Here is a 17683-nt window from a genome sequence, read left to right on the forward strand (position 1 = left end):
GAACGTATCGTCGTGGTTCGAGTCCGAAATCAGTAGCACGAAGTTAACCAGTCTTGGCAAACAGCATAAATTAGGCATCTTCTCTATCAGATTCAACTCTATGTTCACCATTACGTTGGGCTCGACAACCCCCCTGACAGTGTCGTCCGGATCATCCTCAAAGACTGCCATCGTGAAGCATTCTCATAAGACTGCGTGTACATAGTAATGACACGTTCATATAGCGCGGCCGTTCTATCAAGCTCCTACAAGATTTCAACACGATCGTGTGGCCATGTGGCAATGAGTGGTACACACAGCTTCCTTCAGGCATAGTCGAATAGAGTGTACCATACGTCTTTAGAGCGCGCTATATTCATTTCCAACAGACAAAGCTTTAAGATTAAGCGCCTCGTGATGAACTTCTCCACCAATGAGAAACACTTTTCATGAAATGAAGCCGTTGAATCTGTACAACCTTTTCTATCAGCCCAAAGAATGACTTCTGCACGCCCTGTTTACTATTTGGGCTGCTAACTCTTGACCAGAAACCAGAAAAATCAACACTGGGTGATCACATGCCTGGGCGGATAAGGCAGAAACCCACACGATGGTTTCTTTAGCGTGAGTGGGTGACCTATACTCGTGTCAACCTCGTTTCTGGTCTCATAAAACGATCGCTAAGTCTTTCTGGTCTTGACGTAGTCCAGTCTTGACATAGTCCATAGTGTTTTATTAGGGTGACTGAGTGCCATTTTCTGTCAGTTGTCTCGACCCGCACGCCGATAAGTTGACCTGTGACTGTGAAGTTCCAGCATGGTATTCTTCTCCAGTAGCAGGATCTGGTCCGATGACTGCATTCCAGGCATCATATTGCATGCGGTCTTGGTGGCCGAAAACATCTCCGCTACTCCGCTAAAGTCTCAGCCTCAGCTGAATGTCAGTGAATCAATAACAGCCCAAAAGGAAGTAATGAGACAATAATTTAGTTTCCAAGACAGCACAAGTCAATAACTCTTTTCTGAACAGATGCGCTAGAATGTACCCTCGTCGGCTATAAAACCTCAGCCAATGTGCCGGTCTCGACGAGTCCTCGTCAAAGTTTTTATTCTCACGTACTACTATTGATGAACTTGCTATTCTGGGAAGATGGAATCTCTAAGCCCCAACTCCTCAAACCTCTGGAGATCTTATGTTCTAGGGTCTCCAGAATCTGATGCCCTCGACTTCAGCTCCCCAGCCGCCGACGCCCAGTTTTCCGTTCCTTCCGAAAATTCCCCTAGTTTGGATTACTATCAAGCAACAAACGTATCTCGGTCCGAAAGTCGGACTTTCCAAGATGAAAAGGTCCCTCAAGCCACTCGTAAACGGATCATAATATGTTGTGACGGCACCTGGCAATCGTCCGTGACTGGCCAGAAGAACATCCCGTCCAATGTCACACGACTCGCGCGTTGCATTGCTCGCACTGGAACCATTGAAAAGGACGGGAATGACACCACTTGTCGACAAGTAGTGTATTACAGCTCAGGCATTGGCACAGGCGGTGGTGTAAACATCGTGGAGAATATACGACAAGCTATCTTCGGCGACGGTCTCAATGCCGAAGTTATCAAAGCATACAACTTCGTCGTCATGAACTATGCCGAGGGCGACGAAATCTTTTGCTTTGGCTTTTCTCGAGGAGCATACACAGCACGTTCAGTGGCAGGTCTTATCACGGATATCGGCATCATCACGCCTCAAGAGATGAACGATTTTCCGGATCTTTACGAACTCTACCGAAAGTTTCGCCACGACGACAGCTTTAACTTCCGTCGGTCCAAGGAGTACAGACAATGGATCACAGGTATCCGTAATGATAGCATGCCACATTGTGACAAAGAGGAAGATCCATGGCTTCGGATGCCTCATAAGCTTCCCCCGGAATCATCCAGAGTTGTTGAAGTTGTCGGTGTCTTCGACACTGTTGGCGCCCTGGGAATCCCAGGCCGTTATCAATTTCAAATGATTCTCAACTACATCGCTCAGTACCTGCCATTTTCCGGCATTGATTACCAAGGATTTCACAACACTTCCATGAGTAAATGTAAGTCTACAACATTCGAATTACATTGCAGCTTTGTTTTCGGCTCTTCTAATCGAGTTTTATGTTGTAAATATAGACATCAAGCATGCCTTTCATGCGTTGGCCCTTGATGAGCATATAAAGCCTTTCACCCCGACACTCTGGCACCTGCCACAAAGAGACGAACAATGCCCCAAAAGTCACCGAAGATCGATTAAGCAGATCCATGAAGATTTCATAAAACTCATTAAAAAGGGAAGCTCAGCCACAGAAGAGCAACTTTCAGAGGCGTGGAGCGACTTGATCGAGGCCGAAATGGCTGTCCAGCTGAAAGACGCTGAACCAGACCTGCGACAGGTCTGGTTTCCTGGCGGCCACGTTAACGTCGGAGGTGGCAATCCGGCCATCCTTATGGGGTTCCCATTTGATTTTGAACGTAAGTAGCTTGGCCCCTGCATGAGCCATAAGGAGACCGCTGATCGCGACAGAAATTGCACTTATCTCATTCACATGGATGTGTGACCAAATCAAGCCATACGTCCAACTCGACAATATAGAGGAGGCAGACGAAGGAAACCCTTCAACTGTTTCCTCAAGTCTTGCCCATCGCGAGATTATATCACGGAAGAGACTGATTCACAGCGCCAAGCACAAAAACTTCGGCTCGTTCTGGCCCCTGCAGCTATTTTGGCGGGGATTAGACTACATGAAGATTTATATCGCTTCAGCCACGGTAGACTTTGACGAGGCAGACGATTCCTGGGCTACAGGACTGACAATCGACATCTTCGACATCCTCAACATGTTTCTCATTTCTCGCCTCTTTGTGTTCTTCTTGAAAGTTATACCCTTCATGTCTAGTTACAGGACGCCGGGCGAATACAACAAGGACACCGCCCAAGGAGGAACCGGCAAGACAAACGAACAAATACACCCTTCTGTTCATTATCGCAAGACCAAGATTTATGGATACGGTCCGAAGTCTCTTGAAGGCTTTTCAAGATCAAAAAGGATGGAGCAAAAAGACGGTAAGCTCTCGTCCATGTATGAGTGGACGAAGGGAACAGTTGTTATTCCGGAATACATGATCAAGAAGACCGATTACATATCACGCCATCTAGTTCGGCATTCAAGCGCGAAGGATTTTATCATTCCTCTTATGGAAAAGGAGGAGAGTAAAGAGTTGAATCAATAGATTTGTCACTTGTGACATAAAAGTCTTGGTTTATTATTCAATGTGAGGGTTGTATTACCCCATTGCGTCACTGCCTTTACATAAACCGATAGCTGCGGTTTTAAATTATCAATGCTAGTTGTTTCCCTCTATCTCGTATAATTTAGCAATCGCTATTCAAGCACAAGCAAATGCAATTTGATTCCGGTTCCATGTCTCTTTTGTTTTATTTTTGGTCCGATAAGGTTACAACAGCCACCAATAATGAGTCCTGATGCCGCGATGGTCTCCGTAGTCGGACTCTTGTTCCCATGTTGAGTTTGAAACACCCTTCGTTTTTCTACCTGCGTACAGCTGTACGACACGAAACATGTAACCAGGATTAGAAAGTGAAGATGTTGAGATACCTGGCAGATCGTGAATGTGCCCTTCTTTGATTTTTGTAGCAAGTGCGCGCCTCGCCTTACCATCTAAGCCACAATTTTGGCTTGGTCTTATCTCATCAGTGTGGTTTATTCAACACCTCTTCCTAAATTCCAAAAATGCAAAAGGGGAAAGAATGTGGTATCTAGTTTTGCACACTAGAACATGAACTTTAGGTTGAGCTGATCACACGCATCATATGGCTGATTCCAGGCTGCTCTAGTGAACCAGTCCGCCCAGCGTGCGCTATCCGGGTCGCAACCCTGATAAGGCTCACTGCCAACTCATCAGCTTTCGTATTGACCTAAGATCAGACGCCAGTCAGCTCCAGCCACAATCACATGGGGGCGATGCAGACTAATAGTCGAATCAGCAATTGGGCTTCCAAATGCAAGTGTTTGCATGGCGCGTTACGCTAGCCAATGATTTCGACACAGCCTCAGGAACGCCATGCGTCGCCCTAGAATCTCCTTCAATCCCCTCTTTCTTAGCCTCTTCCTCCGAAAATTTTGGAACTCTGGTAAATATCTTTATACTCACTTTCGCTAGCCTCTTTATAGCCTACATCATTCAGCTTTACCGTTGTCGTACGCTACCGGCCTTAAACAGAATCAGCTACCGAAGCGCAGGGTATCTCACCGAAATGGCAGAAGTACTAGGCTTGGTGTCGAGCGTTATCGCCGTCGTCGATATGGCCGGCAAGGTCGGCAGCGCCTCTTTCAAACTCATGAGGCTTTGGAATGAAGTCAAAGAGGTTCCAGTCATGCTTTATGAAAAAGCCGAACGCATTAGAGACCTTGAAGAGTTTCTCGACGATATCGAAAATCAGATGGCCAAAAACATGCTGCCTGAAGCAGTTTGCAATATGGCTCGCTTGCAGAAGCACATCGCCAAAGCCCGCGGTGCGCTGACTAACCTCCAAGAGATGGTCGACCACTTGCGAGCCAAGGTCAATGCTGACCAACGAGGCCTTAAACGGAGATTTGCATCGACTAAAGTATTACTAAAGAAAGACGAATGGAAGGATCTAGACACAAAGCTAGATTCGGCACTGTATCTTTTCTCGATAGCACAAACGCAGTATCTGATGTTAGTACCCTTATCGCTGACATCAGGGTGTCCAACGCATGCAACTTTTAACATTCAGTCCTAGGGCAACCTCAACCTTTTGCACTGCTTTCATGCTTGAAGGGCTGACAGTGTCGAACAAGATCACAAACAATACATTGGTTGGGAACGAATATTCGTTTGAGACCGATGAAAAGAACAGCATTAAAAGAAGAACCCCCAAACTAGTTCCGTCTACGGTATCAAACGTCTTCCACGTGCCCTACTCAAACTCCGTTCTACCCACCTTCCGCTTCGGCTTTGGTGTTGACGGCAGTTTTCAATTTTCCATTCGCACGCCGACTTGGCTCACCGGATCGGTGTATTCAGTACTGGCACAGAGGAGCTTTCAAGGATGGCAACTGAATTTGAGAGCGTATGAAGTGGTTCGGTATTTGGACTTAGGTCTGGATCGGTTTCTCAAAAAGGACAATGCTCCCGCCCTTTTTCACTACCTGGATAAGCATAAGATGACTTCTTTTGTGCGCGATCAGCATGACAGAAGTTTGCTTTGGGTAAATAGGCCAAACCAAGGGAGTATGTCCTTGATCACAGTGGCTAATTATTACAAATCATCAAGTTCGCTGTGTACGTTGGCGCCTACAAGATAACGAACTCGCTTCTAGAACGTGGCCTTGGAAGTTACATATACGACCCAGTGAGCACCGGCAATAGGTTAGTCACCATCAGTGAAAAGATGGGGTTTGATCTGACCGACACTTCAATTAGTACATTTTTTATTTTCGGTATGATCAGTGCGCTGAATCACCGTGGCTCCAAACCCCAAGATCTACAGTTTCTTGAGCTCTTCGCAGATCACGGCCTAGACGACGTTCTCAGCAGTGCGGAAACAATTGGGGATCTTCTCGCATACGGCATTAGCTGCCGTGCTTTTCAGGCTCTTCTTAAGCGTTATAAATTTCAGTACGAGTCAATGCCTATTGAGACAAGACTTCAGCACCTGAGGCAGTTGGCGGAGAGTTGTGGTTGCTGGCGTCTAGATGAAGTCTTACTAATCCTTCCAGAAGCTGATCATCTTGATACGGAGATTGTCGAGCTTTCTATGGAGGAAGACTGCGCCATACTTCATTCATTCGTGTTATTGTTTGCTTGGAGACTAACAGCGAAGGTGACTTGCCATGGTGTTGAGCAAGAGGTTGAGGAGCAGAAGCATTGGAGCAGCTTGCTTCAGGTCTGTATCCGCCAGAACAGATCAGACTTGCATCATCTCGAGTCTGTCTGGTCCTGGAAAGAAAAATATGGCGAAGTCACACCATTCTCTGCTATAACGTGGTCTTTGATCGGCGGGGAGGACGACGTCATACGCAGTGCGGCGCGGCTTACGATTGCGTTGGAATCTGTGTTTACCGCATGGATCGCGATACTGTGTTCTTGCGATGTTGATCTTCTGAGTTACGGGCGACAGGAGAGGCGACTATACGAAAAAGACTCCACGTGCTTTGGGCGGCGATGGGCCCCGTGGATGTTTGCTACTAAAGGGACCGCTCGGTTCTCTCTAATTGGCTTTACCTATGGCTCTCGGCCGGAGCAGTGGAAACTCTGGTGGACTTTCGAGTATGAGGATTATGCAGGTGATTTTTGGAATCTGGTGGAAAGTCAGGCTTTCAAAATGCCGGGGAGCTGGGTTGATGAGCCTTGGGACTATCACGAGTTTGGCTCAGAAGTATGGGACAGGCTCGAGAAGTGGGAGAAGGGAGAAACCGCGCCGTTGGTTTGGTCCGAGTATCGAAAGATACGGCCGCCCGTCTAGCTCGAGCTCTCAGATTTGCCACAGCAAGCCCAAGATACCAGAAAGTATTCACACCTTCTTAGCCGTCTCGAAATTTCCGCCTTATCCTATCAGTTGCCAGCAGTGGTGTAAGTGACACAGAGGAAGCCAGCACATCGCCGCTTGTACGACTCCGTCCTTGGCACGCCCGAATGCAGGGATTGATGCTATGGGCATCCAACTGAGTATCAGAAGTAGTAGAGCGTTGGTTCCGAAGGCCTGCTTGTTGGGTCAAAAGTCTGGTTGGCTCGCATACCCCCGCCTCGAGAGGCCACACAACCCATGTAAAAACATGCAGTTTGCCGCCGAGGCACCAGGCCCGTTCTGTCGGCAGCGCTGTGCTACGGGGCTGTGGTAGGGGCCGATGGAGCGTTTCTTGACGCACTCTCAGTTACTCTTAAACAGCTGGAGATCGCTGGTTGCCTACTAAACTTTGTGAAGATGCGAATTTTCTCTTACTTGCTTCTTCCACCTTCGTTGGCTGGCTACTAAAACTACCTTGAAACGCCACTGCAAAACGGCAAACAAGTCATAAGACTAAATTCATGACTCTCTGCGCGTTTTTCGATTCACTAGGCTTTCTAAGATCTCGGCACTTTCCCTCATGGAAGCCGTTGGTGCCGCCGCGAGTGGCATAGCCCTCGGCCAACTCTGCATCGGCATCGCCAAGGCCGTCCGCTTATGGCACTCGATCGAAGACCTCCCATTAGATCTGCAAGACGCCGTCGACCGACTCGAAGCCCTTGGCCCGGTTCTGCAAGGGATTATTGATAAACTTTCAAGCTGCGAAGAAGAATATGGAGAGTTGGATCTGCAACTGCCGACTCAGCATGCCAAGGCGTGCGCGACTTACGCCACCAAAGCATACAAAGCTGTGGACGAGATGGTTACGAGGCTTCAATCCAGCTTACAGAAGACACCGAAGCAGAGCTTACAGAGTCGTACGAGGCGGAAGATGAGGCTTGCGTGGGCGGCGTTGCGGAGGGATGACCTGGAAAAGTTGGAGAGGAGGTTGGATACGGCGGTGGGGATGGTGCTGATGTGTGTTGGAGCTTATGACAGGTTCGTATGGATGATACCAAATTCTTCTTCCATGTTCTAAGGGGTTTTGCTTCTATTTACACACGATAGGGCGATTATGCGGGCTTCTCATGATCGGATCGCCGATAAGACGGCCGAAAAAGTCGTCAACGAGCAGAAACTACTGCATCAAGTCTACGGAGACAGAATAGCAGAAAAAGTCTCACAAGACGTATCGAGCAAGCTGGAAAACATAACGAGACAGCTTCAGACTTTGAAGCACCATGAAACACATAATGAAAGGGAGACGGAGTATATCGTCGTCCGATCAAAAAGGACATGGAGAGGCTCAAGACTGTCTTCGTATAAACCGACCCCAACGGGGCAGCTTGCAACCGCCTCCTACAAAGACCGAAGCGAGTGGGGTCTGTCCCTTCAGCTTCCGGCGTGGATGTCAGGGGCCGTGTGGGAGATACAAGTCTGTTGGAGCATGACGGGAGGCTGGCAGCAGAGTCTGCGGTCTTTTAGTGTCAGGTCGAAACACAGCGCCATCTTTGCAGTTGTGAAGGAGGGCGATGTGAAAGGAATGATGGCTATGTTTAGTAAAGGGGAGGCATCGCCACTTGATAGGGACGAGAACGGTTCTACCCTGTTATATGTAAGTCACGAAACTTGCTGGGCAAGTAATCTTACCAGGCTAAGAGTAGTTCAGTATGCCACAGACTATGAGCAAGTCGAAGTATGCCGAACGCTACTTGACCTCGGCCTAGAAGATCTCATTGACGACAATGGCGGATCAGCCGAGTACGCCCCCCCCCCCTCCTTCACCTCTACTCACGTATCCCATCGCTAACCATACGGCACAAAAAGGAGTCCGCTCGGCGAGCTGGTAAAATCTAGAAAAAGCCTCGCACCCAAACCCGACTCAACCCACTACGCCCTTGTTTCCCTCTTTCAGTCCCGCAGCGCCAACATCCCAACCCTCACCATCGAGCGCATGTTTGAGTTCGAGACGGAGTGCTCCTACGCAGACGACTGGCTGCGGGTCTTCCAGCGCAACTTTCTCCCAGGGTACCACGACCTTCCGCTACGAGACAGAGCAGAAGCCGTCCGTCTCGGCGCGTTCACAACACAAGACGTCCACGTGTACCGGAGGTTGCTTAACGAAGACGGTGTGATCACGGCAGATGACGTGCGCGCGTCCGCTGAGGTCGGGTTCTCGCTCGTGCACTCTGCCGCAGCCGCGCTGGGAAAGCGGTTCGCGCATGAGATGCAGTTCAACCCGCGCCTTGGCCGCGATGAAGACGTGCCAGTGCAAGAAGACGAGGAGTCAGAGGGATGGAGGACGTCGATGGTGCGGCTTCAGGCATGGACTGGGGGCTGGAGCTACACCTTTGCCGAGACCCTCAGAGCTGCCGGGCGGAACCAGCTGCACGGAGTGGAAACCGTCGTCCCATGGGACTGGTATCGCGTGCCGGTGTGGACGGGCACGCCGCTTATCTCGGTGCTCGGCGGCGCCCTCTGCCGAATCTCGCCCGATCTCCCGTGGCAGAAATGGGACGCCATCTTCCGAGGCGTGCTAAGACAATGGCTACGAGACCTTAGAGATGCTGATGTGGACCTCCTACAGTACGGCAGAGGCGAAGCGCTCAAGGTCAAGTCCACGGCGCCGGAGGTCAAGGGCGCGTTCGACGCTGATGCCGTAGCCGCCTCGCGCAGACACGTCCGCACCTCACTGCGGATGAGAGAGTCGTGGATGCAGATGGTGGACGACGAGCACCCAAGGAGCGATCTTTACTGGCTGTCCATCCGCATCATCGGTCTGGATTACGGGCCGCAGCTGAGGGACTGGCGGCTATGGTGGGCGCCTGAGTTTGAGGTCTTTGCCGCCGAGTTCTGGGCGGGTATTGATCAGCGGAGGCCGGTCATGCCGGGGTCTTGGATAGACCCGTGAGGGCGCTTGTTCAACTAAACCACGGTAGTGCTATTTTCCGGCTTACGTTAGCGCTTCATTTTTTGGAGGAGAGACAACAGCTTGAAGAAGCAGGCTTAGAATCTAGTCTCATCATGCAGTGTTTGGCTCGAATACAACAGACTGTACATAGTCTCAACGGAAGATAAGATTTTTTTGGCAGACGAGTAAGGACATGAACGAAGCGCTGTCATCGCGTCTTTGCCGCCCGAAGGCGAGTGGTAGAACGAACTCGTCTTGCTGGAGCATGAAGCTACCCGGTACTCCTCCCTCTTCTGCACGACATGCAAAGTTGCATTGCACTGGTTCCTTTCATGGGTTTCACGGCGACTTTGCACTGTAACTTGCTCGCAACTCGCATCTGTATGCCGATGAAGTTTCCAGTTGGTCCGGCCCCGGCCCACGGGCGCTAACGACCTCAGCTCGAAATAATGTGCCAGTCAGTGTGGGGAAGTCCTACCCCTCCGGCCCCTCAGGAGCTGGTCCCGCGAAGCTTCCTGACCACCTTGGTGCGGGGCAGGAGAGCGTCACCTTGCCTTACCTGACCTCCCTGCCCCCATCGCGCAGACTCCAAACTAGCCTCTCTTCCTGTTCCCTCTTAAGGACCGCTTGTAATCCGTAGACATTTCGCAACCTCTTGTCGCTGCACTTACCTCTTTTTCAATACGTCCGCAAACGAGTTCCAGTAGAGCATCCATACCATGCCGCCAAGAGACACACGCCGCCCCGGTAAGGCGGGCTCGTGGTACGAAGGAGACCCCAAGCTCCTTCGCTCCCAACTCGAGAGCTTCCTCTCCGACGTCCCGGACCAGGTCGACGGCGACGGGCTCCCCATCCCCGGCGCTCGCGTCATCATCGCCCCGTCAGTCTGCCATCTGCTCTCTACAGCTTACCCTATAGTGTAACCGAGACATTCCGAGAACTCAATGCTGACTGCAGTGACGCAAACAGACACGCCGGCTACACATACTCCGGTGCCACGGCGGCATGGGCATACAAGGCCTTCGACCTGAGCAAGGCGAAGCGTGTCTTCCTCCTCGGGCCCTCGCACACGTTCTACCTCGCCGGCTGCGCCGTCACCGGGTACCCGAACTACGGCACGCCGTGGGGGAGCCTCAAGGTGGACCAGCAGATCGTGGCCCACCTCCGCGACGAGCTCGACATCCCCGAGATCCCGGTAATTAATGACGACAAGGAGCACTCGCTGGAGATGCACCTGCCCTACCTCTGGCTCCGGCTCGAGCAGACGTTCGGCTCGCCCGACAACTTCCCGCCAGTCATACCCATCCTGATTGGCGATAACAACAAGGCAGAGGAGAAGGAGGTAGGCAAATGGTTGGCCGAGTACCTCAAAGACCCGGAGAACGCCTTCATCGTGAGCTCCGACTTCTGCCACTGGGGCAGTCACTTTGATTACATGGTATATTGCCCAGACGGTACGCTCAACAGCTTGCAAAAGCTCCGTCCGTACGGGTCTGCGCCTCAAGGGCCGCCGATCCACGAGACGGTCAAGCTGGTGGACGACCTGGCGATCGAGGCCATCAAGACGGGCAAGCACAGCAACTTCTACGACAACCTCAAGCAGACCAAGAACACGGTGTGCGGGCGGCACCCGATCGGGGTGACGATGGCGGCGCTCGAGGAGCTGGGCGACCAGCACCGCTTCAAGTTCATCCAGTACCAGCGCAGCAGCCTGGTGACGGGCCCGGGCGATTCGAGCGTGAGCTACGTGTCGGCGTACGCCGTGGTATGAGAAATCATTTTTGGGTTTTTCGCGTGGGCGTTAGTAACAAGAGGGAGCGGTGGTGGGAGTTCGGTTTCTGTATCAAATAGCATGGGACGCCGGCGACCCGTCCGCGCGGCGGGGGAGGAGGAGGGGCTCTGGGCGTGACGAGGGGGAGGAGTTTTTTTTGAAGGGCTTAGACCGCAAGTTTCACCCGCCTCCCGCAACGGATAGAGGAGGCATGGGTGCGTGTAGAAAAGCTTCCCCGGCTTTCTGGCGCTTTTTTAGAAAATTTGAGAATTGTTGACGACATCCGTCTGAAGTGCTGGTGGTCAAAGACACCGCGCACCCTTGGGCAAAGGGCAGGATGAGTAACGCCCAGCGGCATGCATAAATCTTGTGGTCTGGCGTCGTCGTCTTGCCGGCCGCTCGGCAACAGGCTGGTCTCGAGGGGAGGGGAGGGAGAGCATGACACGGTGACGCTGGACGGACCGAGAAAGGGCGGAAGGGGAGGGCCCGTCGCCTGTCGCCGTTCGGGGACGGGTGTAGAAGCGGGCTAGGATGCCAGAGAAGGAGGATCCTGGCGCTCGGCAGCACAGCCCTAACCGTCTCCCTGGCCCGGCTGGCGGTGCGGCGCCGTGGGCGCCAAGGGAGGATGCGATGGCGGCGGTGGTGGTGTGGGCGGTGCGTGTCAGCTTCGCCCAAAGCGGCGCGCGAGGGCGGGCTAAATGGGCAGCAGGCCCGCCAGCGCAGCTTAGCTATCTCTCCACCGCCGGAAGGCCAGGAATGTAAAGGGGGGGAAAAGCTTCTTGTTGCGGTGACATGCCGCCGCCATGAGCGAGGGGCTTCTTCAGATGTCGTACCCCGCGCACCCGCAGCGTGGCGGCATAGGTAGCATGTGAGTGAGGAATGCAGAGAGAGCATGGACTTTTTTTTGTGGTGTTGCGAAGGAGTGAAGGGATATCCCCCGTCGAGGATGGCAAAAGAGTTTGCGGACCAGATCTCGGCTGGGCATTTTTAACTGCAGAATGGTGGCCCCAAGGGAGGGCGGAGGACGTCCATCCTGGAGCAGAGGGCTCGTGAGGCGCGGGATTGGCTCAGGGACGGAACTGGGCGGTGGATGGCGGCGGATGGCAATGGATGGTCGAAGGCTGTGTCTGGGCGAGGTGGCCGAGTGAGGAAAGACTTTGGAGCTGAGTTCCTTGGCAAGCTGAGCTTGGTGTTTGACCCCTCCTCTTTCGCAGGCGGCAGCTAAGCATCTACGGAGTAGTTCTGGGTTGACTCTCCCATATCTAGTCAGCTGCCTTGGAATCCGAAAGCCCAGAATATCTTCGGGACTGGTGGGGGTGAAGTTGGGACGAGTTCTTGGCGGTCCCTTGCCTATGAGAAAGCAAACGGAATGCCAGCCTGCTGATGCTGGCTTACGGGCTGCATGGAACCGAGTCTAGTTGGGGCGAAGGAAGATGAGGTTCGCCGGGGGGTGGTGGTGTGAGAGACAGCAAGAGAGTGTGTGTTCCTGAGACGGCACATCCGCAAGCAACCAAGCAGGCAGTCCGAGGTGGTCCGATGCGCTGGAGTTCCCGCCGGCCTTATTCTGGGGATGGGGGGCTTGGAGGGAGAGCTGGGCGGGAGCTGCGAGGTGGGAGGCTAAGAAGCTCAGGGCGTGGAGCAGCGCAGCGGATACGGAGACGGAGGATGGAGGCTTGCAGCAGTCGCATGTGCCATGCTAGCTTTCGCGCTTCCGAGACCGTAAGCTGAAGAGCGAGGAAGCGGGGTGAGGTGGCCCGGAAGGATTGGGATTGACTGAGGGTTCCCAATTCATTGTGATGAGCATGGGATGATGAGATTGGGGGAGGGAGGGGATAGGTTTAAGAGGCTGGATTCCCGTTTCCCGGCCGCCGTCGTGAACCTGCATCTTCTCCCCTCCGCTGCAATCTTCAAGTCGTCGCTTGGTGTCGCTTGTTTTTTGGGGTCCTCGATATTCACGGAGTAGGCATTGCTCCAATCCAACCCACCACCGCTCAGACTCTCGAACCATCAGCGCAAGCGTCGTTCCCTCGAGGAGCCGCTCGCTCGAACCGAATCGGCTCGACTCGACTTGTCATCAGTTCAGACGCATTAGGCATTCACCCACCTCCCGCCCGGGCTGTGTGACACGACGACCCATCCGACAGGCTCACGACGGCCGCTGTGGAATTTGATCGACGTCGTTTCTCCAGCAGAGTGGTCGAGTGCAACCCACAAAAACACATTGGAGACGCTCGTGTCGAACAAGGTGGGCAACCGAAGACGAGCTGCCCTTCGATACATAGTGTACAAAAGCAAGCAGAGAAACACGAAGCCGCCCCCGGTCCCCAAACGAAAGGGTGTAGAGAATCTGGATCGCCCAACGTGTGATTGGCCGTTGTTGGAGGTTTTCTTTCGCAGCATACCTAGTTGCTTTGCAACCTTACGGCACACAACTCACACGCTACGAAGGAGCAGCAGCAGCAGCTTTTGCCCGTCTTTTTTTAGCGGCCAACGAAGAGCCCTTCCGGTGCTGCTTTCGGTGCAGACAACTGCCACCCAAGGAATCTAGAGTTCAGAACCCACAGTCCAGAACTCAGAGTGCGGAATCCAGGACGGTGACCGACTTCGATTGGCCCACGGCTCACGCCTTCAACATCCCTGTCGACCGTCGCCCATCCGTTCGCCATCGTCGTCCTTGGGCGTCACAAGCCACCCAGAGTCCTAGACGAACGAGAGGCCTACACCAGCTCTACCTAGTCTTTTCCCGGAGTGCTGCTTTGCTGCTGCATGTGTATCAATCAGCATTCCACGGTTTAGCTTTTTCTTTGCATTGCATCGGCACGTACGCTCCATCGGTCAGCGACAGCGCGCATAAGAGTGCAAGTCGCATGTGCAAAGGCAAAAATAGATCGAGCTATACACAAATCACAGTAAGAGACGAAAAGGGAAGAAAAAGGACTCGAACCAAAAAAAAAAGGAGGAATCGTCCAGTCACAGCACCGACCGGCACGCGATCACCGTCACCGCATCCCACGGCTATCCATCCACATTACATCACTGGATCGCACTCTGGCACGAGGAAGAGAAAGCGTCGACGTCGACATCACACCGCCGTCCAAGGAGCAATCCAGGCGCATTAATCTCAGTGACACAGCATTGGGCCATCTCCCGCCAGCGCCTCACCTTTATTCGCACCGCACCCCCGTCGCCCACCGCCTGTTACATAGAACAAACAGGCACGTCCAGGCTTCAGGGTCCCAATCCTCGACGCTCCTCGCCCAATCAGCTGCCGCAGACCGCGCCCGTCTGAGTCGAGAATCCTCACCAGAGGCACAGCCAAGCACCCCCCCCCCCAAAGCAGTGAGAGTGAGCGTGAGACAGTGACAGAGCGCCCCCCCTTTCCCTCGACTACTGCCGTACGTTGCATCGTCGGCCCCTGCCTGCCTCTCGCTAGGACGACTGCTGTCGCTTGTCTCCTTTGCCTGCCTGCAGGTACCGTACCTCACCTCGCCAAGCAAGCCTGCCTCCACCTTGAATTACACTCACACTCAATCTCAATCTCACCTTCACTTTCGCACTCATCCCCCAATCGTCTTACTCATCCGCCTACCACCTCACTCGCAACCACTTACGACACCATTATTCTCTTCCATTGAGCTCACAGACGCGCCAACTCTAAATAAAAAGAAATAAGAAGGACGCGCGAGGGAAAAAAACATCAGTGCAGCGCTGGCTACATCCCCCCATCCCCAATCAGCCAGGGCCCCCTCCAATCATCTCTCGTACTGGGTCCTTGGAAGCTACCTAAACGGCGATCGTTCCGGAGCCAGGGGCACCCCGAGCACCGCGCCCCCGTCCCGGACAGACATTTCGAACTTCTGCTACAAAGAAGCGCTTCAAGCCACACACGCCCCAAGCCCACATCCACATCCACCACACACACCCTGCGTCGTGTGGATTTCTGTGGCCCATTCGCCTTCGTCTCGCTTCTCCTGTTCCCCCAGTCCAGGTCCTCCTCCTCCCCCCAATCCCTCGCAGGACCACTGTTTCCCCCCTGCTCATCGACCCAAAGACGAGCCCGAGACTTCTTGTCGTCCTAGCCTGGCCTGGCCTGGCCTGCAGAGCTCTGCCGTGTGCGTTTGTGTGGTCGACCGTCGTCCTTTTTTGGTCGTATCGCCCACCCGTCACTTTCGCCATTACAACACCACCGATTCGTCTCATCCGACAACCCCCTTCCCCATCTTCGCCCTTTTTCTTCTCCTACCCGTACTCAACTTGCTTCTTTTCTGCCGAAACAACCAAACAAAACTTGGGCATCAAAGGCTTCATTTTCCTTCCCTTCCTACCGACTGCGCGACGCTCTCTATCTCTCTCTCTCCCTCCGGCGACTCAATCCGCTACAAAAGCCATCTCGCCCTTGAGCGCCTAACGAGCCCGCATCATCCTCGCGCAAGGAAGAAGCCTACGCGCTTCGCAGAAGCAACATGAGTGTCAGTGTTTCACCCCAACCCTCGCACTTCCGGTGTTTCGCCCGCACGCCCTCGCCCTGCCGCTGCTGCTGCTGCGCGCTCTGCCCTGCCCTACCGTTGTTGCATTACGTCCTGCCGTCTTCATGTCAATCGCACGTTGCCGCTGTTGTTCCCCCCCTTCTCGAAGCCTCGAAGCCGAGCGAGAGAAAGTCCACCCCCTTCCCGTCGCCGTCATCAAGCCGCAAACTTTGTCGACTTGCCGCGATCACCAACCTTTTTTTTTTTGCACATCGCCCTATTTGCTTCAGCCTGGTTGCGTTGCATCTCACATTGTGCTTTTTTTTTTTCCTCATTCCCCCTTTCCTCGCCATTTTCTACACCTTTTCCCTCGACATCCTTCCCCTTACCTACCTGATTGAACACCGACCGAACCACCATTGTCCGCTGAAACTAACACCATGGCGCAGTACGGGTATGTTTCTCTCTCCCATGGAGCCGACGGGACACACGACGACGAGTACGACCTCTCCGAACGCGGATTACTGACAAACCCGGGTAGATACGGTGGTCGCCAGAACCCCTTTGACCAGCGGGATGATGGCCCGGGAGGAGGAGGCTATGGAGGCCCTCCCCAGCAGAGCTTCGGCTCCGGTCCTTCTCCCTACGGCGGCAACAGATACAACAATCAGGGACCAACTATGGGTAGGGACCAATACGGTACGGCCTGGCCGCGACGGTCGTATGTGCTCGAGTGCTGACAGTGCGTGCCCCCCACGTTCCAGGAGCCAACGTCGAGATGGAATCCCTCGCCCAGAACGCGAGCGGCTTCGGCCAGTCGGACCCCAACGCCATCCTCAACGAGTGCCGCTCCATCGACCAGGGCATCGACCAGATCGAGGCCAACCTGAACCAGCTGCGCATGCTGCAGGAGCGCACCCTCACCGACGCCGACACGTCGGCGAGCTCGTCGACCGCCCGCCAGCTCGACGCCCTCTCCTCCGAGACCATGACCATGTACCGCTCGCTCACCGATCGCGTCCGCACAGTCAAGTCCAGCCCCGACGGCCAATCGCCCAGGAACTCGCCGCAGGTCGGCCGCGTCGATCGCCGTCTCAAGGGCGCCATCCAGCAGTACCAGCAGGTCGAGTCCGCCTTCCGCAAGCGCACCCAGGACCAGATGGCCCGCCAGTACAGGATCGTCCGCCCCGACGCCGACGAGCGCGAGGTCCGCGAGGCCGTCGAGGACGCCGGCGCCGGCGCCCAGATCTTCCAGCAGGCCGTCATGCAGAGCGGCCGCCAGGCCCAGGCCAACGCCGTCCTCAACGCCGTCCAGGACCGCCAGGCCGCCCTGCAGAAGATTGAGCAGCAGATGGTCGAGCTCGCCCAGCTGTTCCAGGACATGGACGTGCTCGTCGTCCAGCAGGAGGCCGCCGTCACCCAGATCGAGCAAAAGGGCGAGGAGGTCGTCGAGAACCTCGACAAGGGCAACCAGGAGATTGGCGTCGCCGTCAACACGGCGCGCAAGACCCGCAAGAAGAAGTGGTGGTGCCTGGGAATCTGCGGTAAGTCCACGGTCAGGCGGAGTTTGCCATTCAACCGCTAACGCTGCGCAGTCCTCATCGTCGTCATCATCGTCGCTGTCGTTGCCATTTACTTCACCGTCATCAAGCCAGGCGGCCAGGCCGCCGCGCCTGCTGCCACCAAGCGCGCCGTCGCCGCGCGCAACCTCGAGCTCCCCGACATCTCCCTTACCGTGCCCATCGACACCGGCGCCGCATCCCCGCAGATCCTCAAGACGTCGAGCCGAATCGCGCGCCGCATCGTCCAGCCGGGAGTGGGCTGGGAGCCCAACGCCAACGCACAAGAAGCCACCGTCGCCGCCCGCTTCGGCCGCAAGGTCGATATGCCCGCCGTTCGAAACTAAAATGGCCTCGCTTGCTGTTTGTTTGA

General features: G+C 54.2%; 7 protein-coding genes across 7 annotated transcripts; 6 read left to right on the forward strand and 1 right to left on the reverse strand.

Annotated features, from left to right (window-relative positions):
* Positions 1-1614: 1614 nt before the first annotated feature.
* Positions 1615-3242, forward strand: ColSpa_01802 (uncharacterized protein; the record flags this gene model as incomplete). The annotated part of the gene is made up of 3 exons (XM_049268014.1): positions 1615-2068; positions 2100-2483; positions 2605-3242. The coding sequence occupies 3 exons, from the start codon at positions 1615-1617 to the stop codon at positions 3240-3242; spliced, it is 1476 nt and encodes a 491-aa protein (XP_049123971.1).
* A 1045-nt stretch (positions 3243-4287) lies between these two features.
* ColSpa_01803 (uncharacterized protein) lies at positions 4288-4784 on the forward strand (the record flags this gene model as incomplete). The annotated part of the gene is made up of 2 exons (XM_049268015.1): positions 4288-4733; positions 4760-4784. 2 exons carry the CDS (start codon positions 4288-4290, stop codon positions 4782-4784), a joined length of 471 nt encoding a protein of 156 aa, XP_049123972.1.
* A 2360-nt stretch (positions 4785-7144) lies between these two features.
* Positions 7145-7530, forward strand: ColSpa_01804 (uncharacterized protein; the record flags this gene model as incomplete). The annotated part of the gene is made up of 2 exons (XM_049268016.1): positions 7145-7380; positions 7413-7530. The coding sequence occupies 2 exons, from the start codon at positions 7145-7147 to the stop codon at positions 7528-7530; spliced, it is 354 nt and encodes a 117-aa protein (XP_049123973.1).
* Positions 7531-8149: 619 nt separating this feature from the next.
* Positions 8150-9514, forward strand: ColSpa_01805 (uncharacterized protein; the record flags this gene model as incomplete). Its single annotated transcript, XM_049268017.1, has 2 exons — positions 8150-8218; positions 8519-9514. The coding sequence occupies 2 exons, from the start codon at positions 8150-8152 to the stop codon at positions 9512-9514; spliced, it is 1065 nt and encodes a 354-aa protein (XP_049123974.1).
* Positions 9515-10233: 719 nt separating this feature from the next.
* ColSpa_01806 (protein MEMO1) lies at positions 10234-11285 on the forward strand (the record flags this gene model as incomplete). Its single annotated transcript, XM_049268018.1, has 3 exons — positions 10234-10394; positions 10484-10952; positions 11190-11285. 3 exons carry the CDS (start codon positions 10234-10236, stop codon positions 11283-11285), a joined length of 726 nt encoding a protein of 241 aa, XP_049123975.1.
* A 4906-nt stretch (positions 11286-16191) lies between these two features.
* On the forward strand, positions 16192-17657 carry ColSpa_01807 (syntaxin-like protein psy1; the record flags this gene model as incomplete). Its single annotated transcript, XM_049268019.1, has 3 exons — positions 16192-16450; positions 16516-17240; positions 17520-17657. The coding sequence occupies 3 exons, from the start codon at positions 16192-16194 to the stop codon at positions 17655-17657; spliced, it is 1122 nt and encodes a 373-aa protein (XP_049123976.1).
* On the reverse strand, positions 16419-17554 carry ColSpa_01808 (uncharacterized protein; the record flags this gene model as incomplete). The annotated part of the gene is made up of 2 exons (XM_049268020.1): positions 16419-17207; positions 17486-17554. 2 exons carry the CDS (start codon positions 17552-17554, stop codon positions 16419-16421), a joined length of 858 nt encoding a protein of 285 aa, XP_049123977.1.
* Positions 17658-17683: the final 26 nt, after the last annotated feature.

Source organism: Colletotrichum spaethianum, assembly GCF_022836535.1.
Source record: "Colletotrichum spaethianum MAFF 239500 DNA, contig03, whole genome shotgun sequence".
In the NCBI taxonomy this organism is placed as follows: domain Eukaryota; kingdom Fungi; phylum Ascomycota; class Sordariomycetes; order Glomerellales; family Glomerellaceae; genus Colletotrichum; species Colletotrichum spaethianum.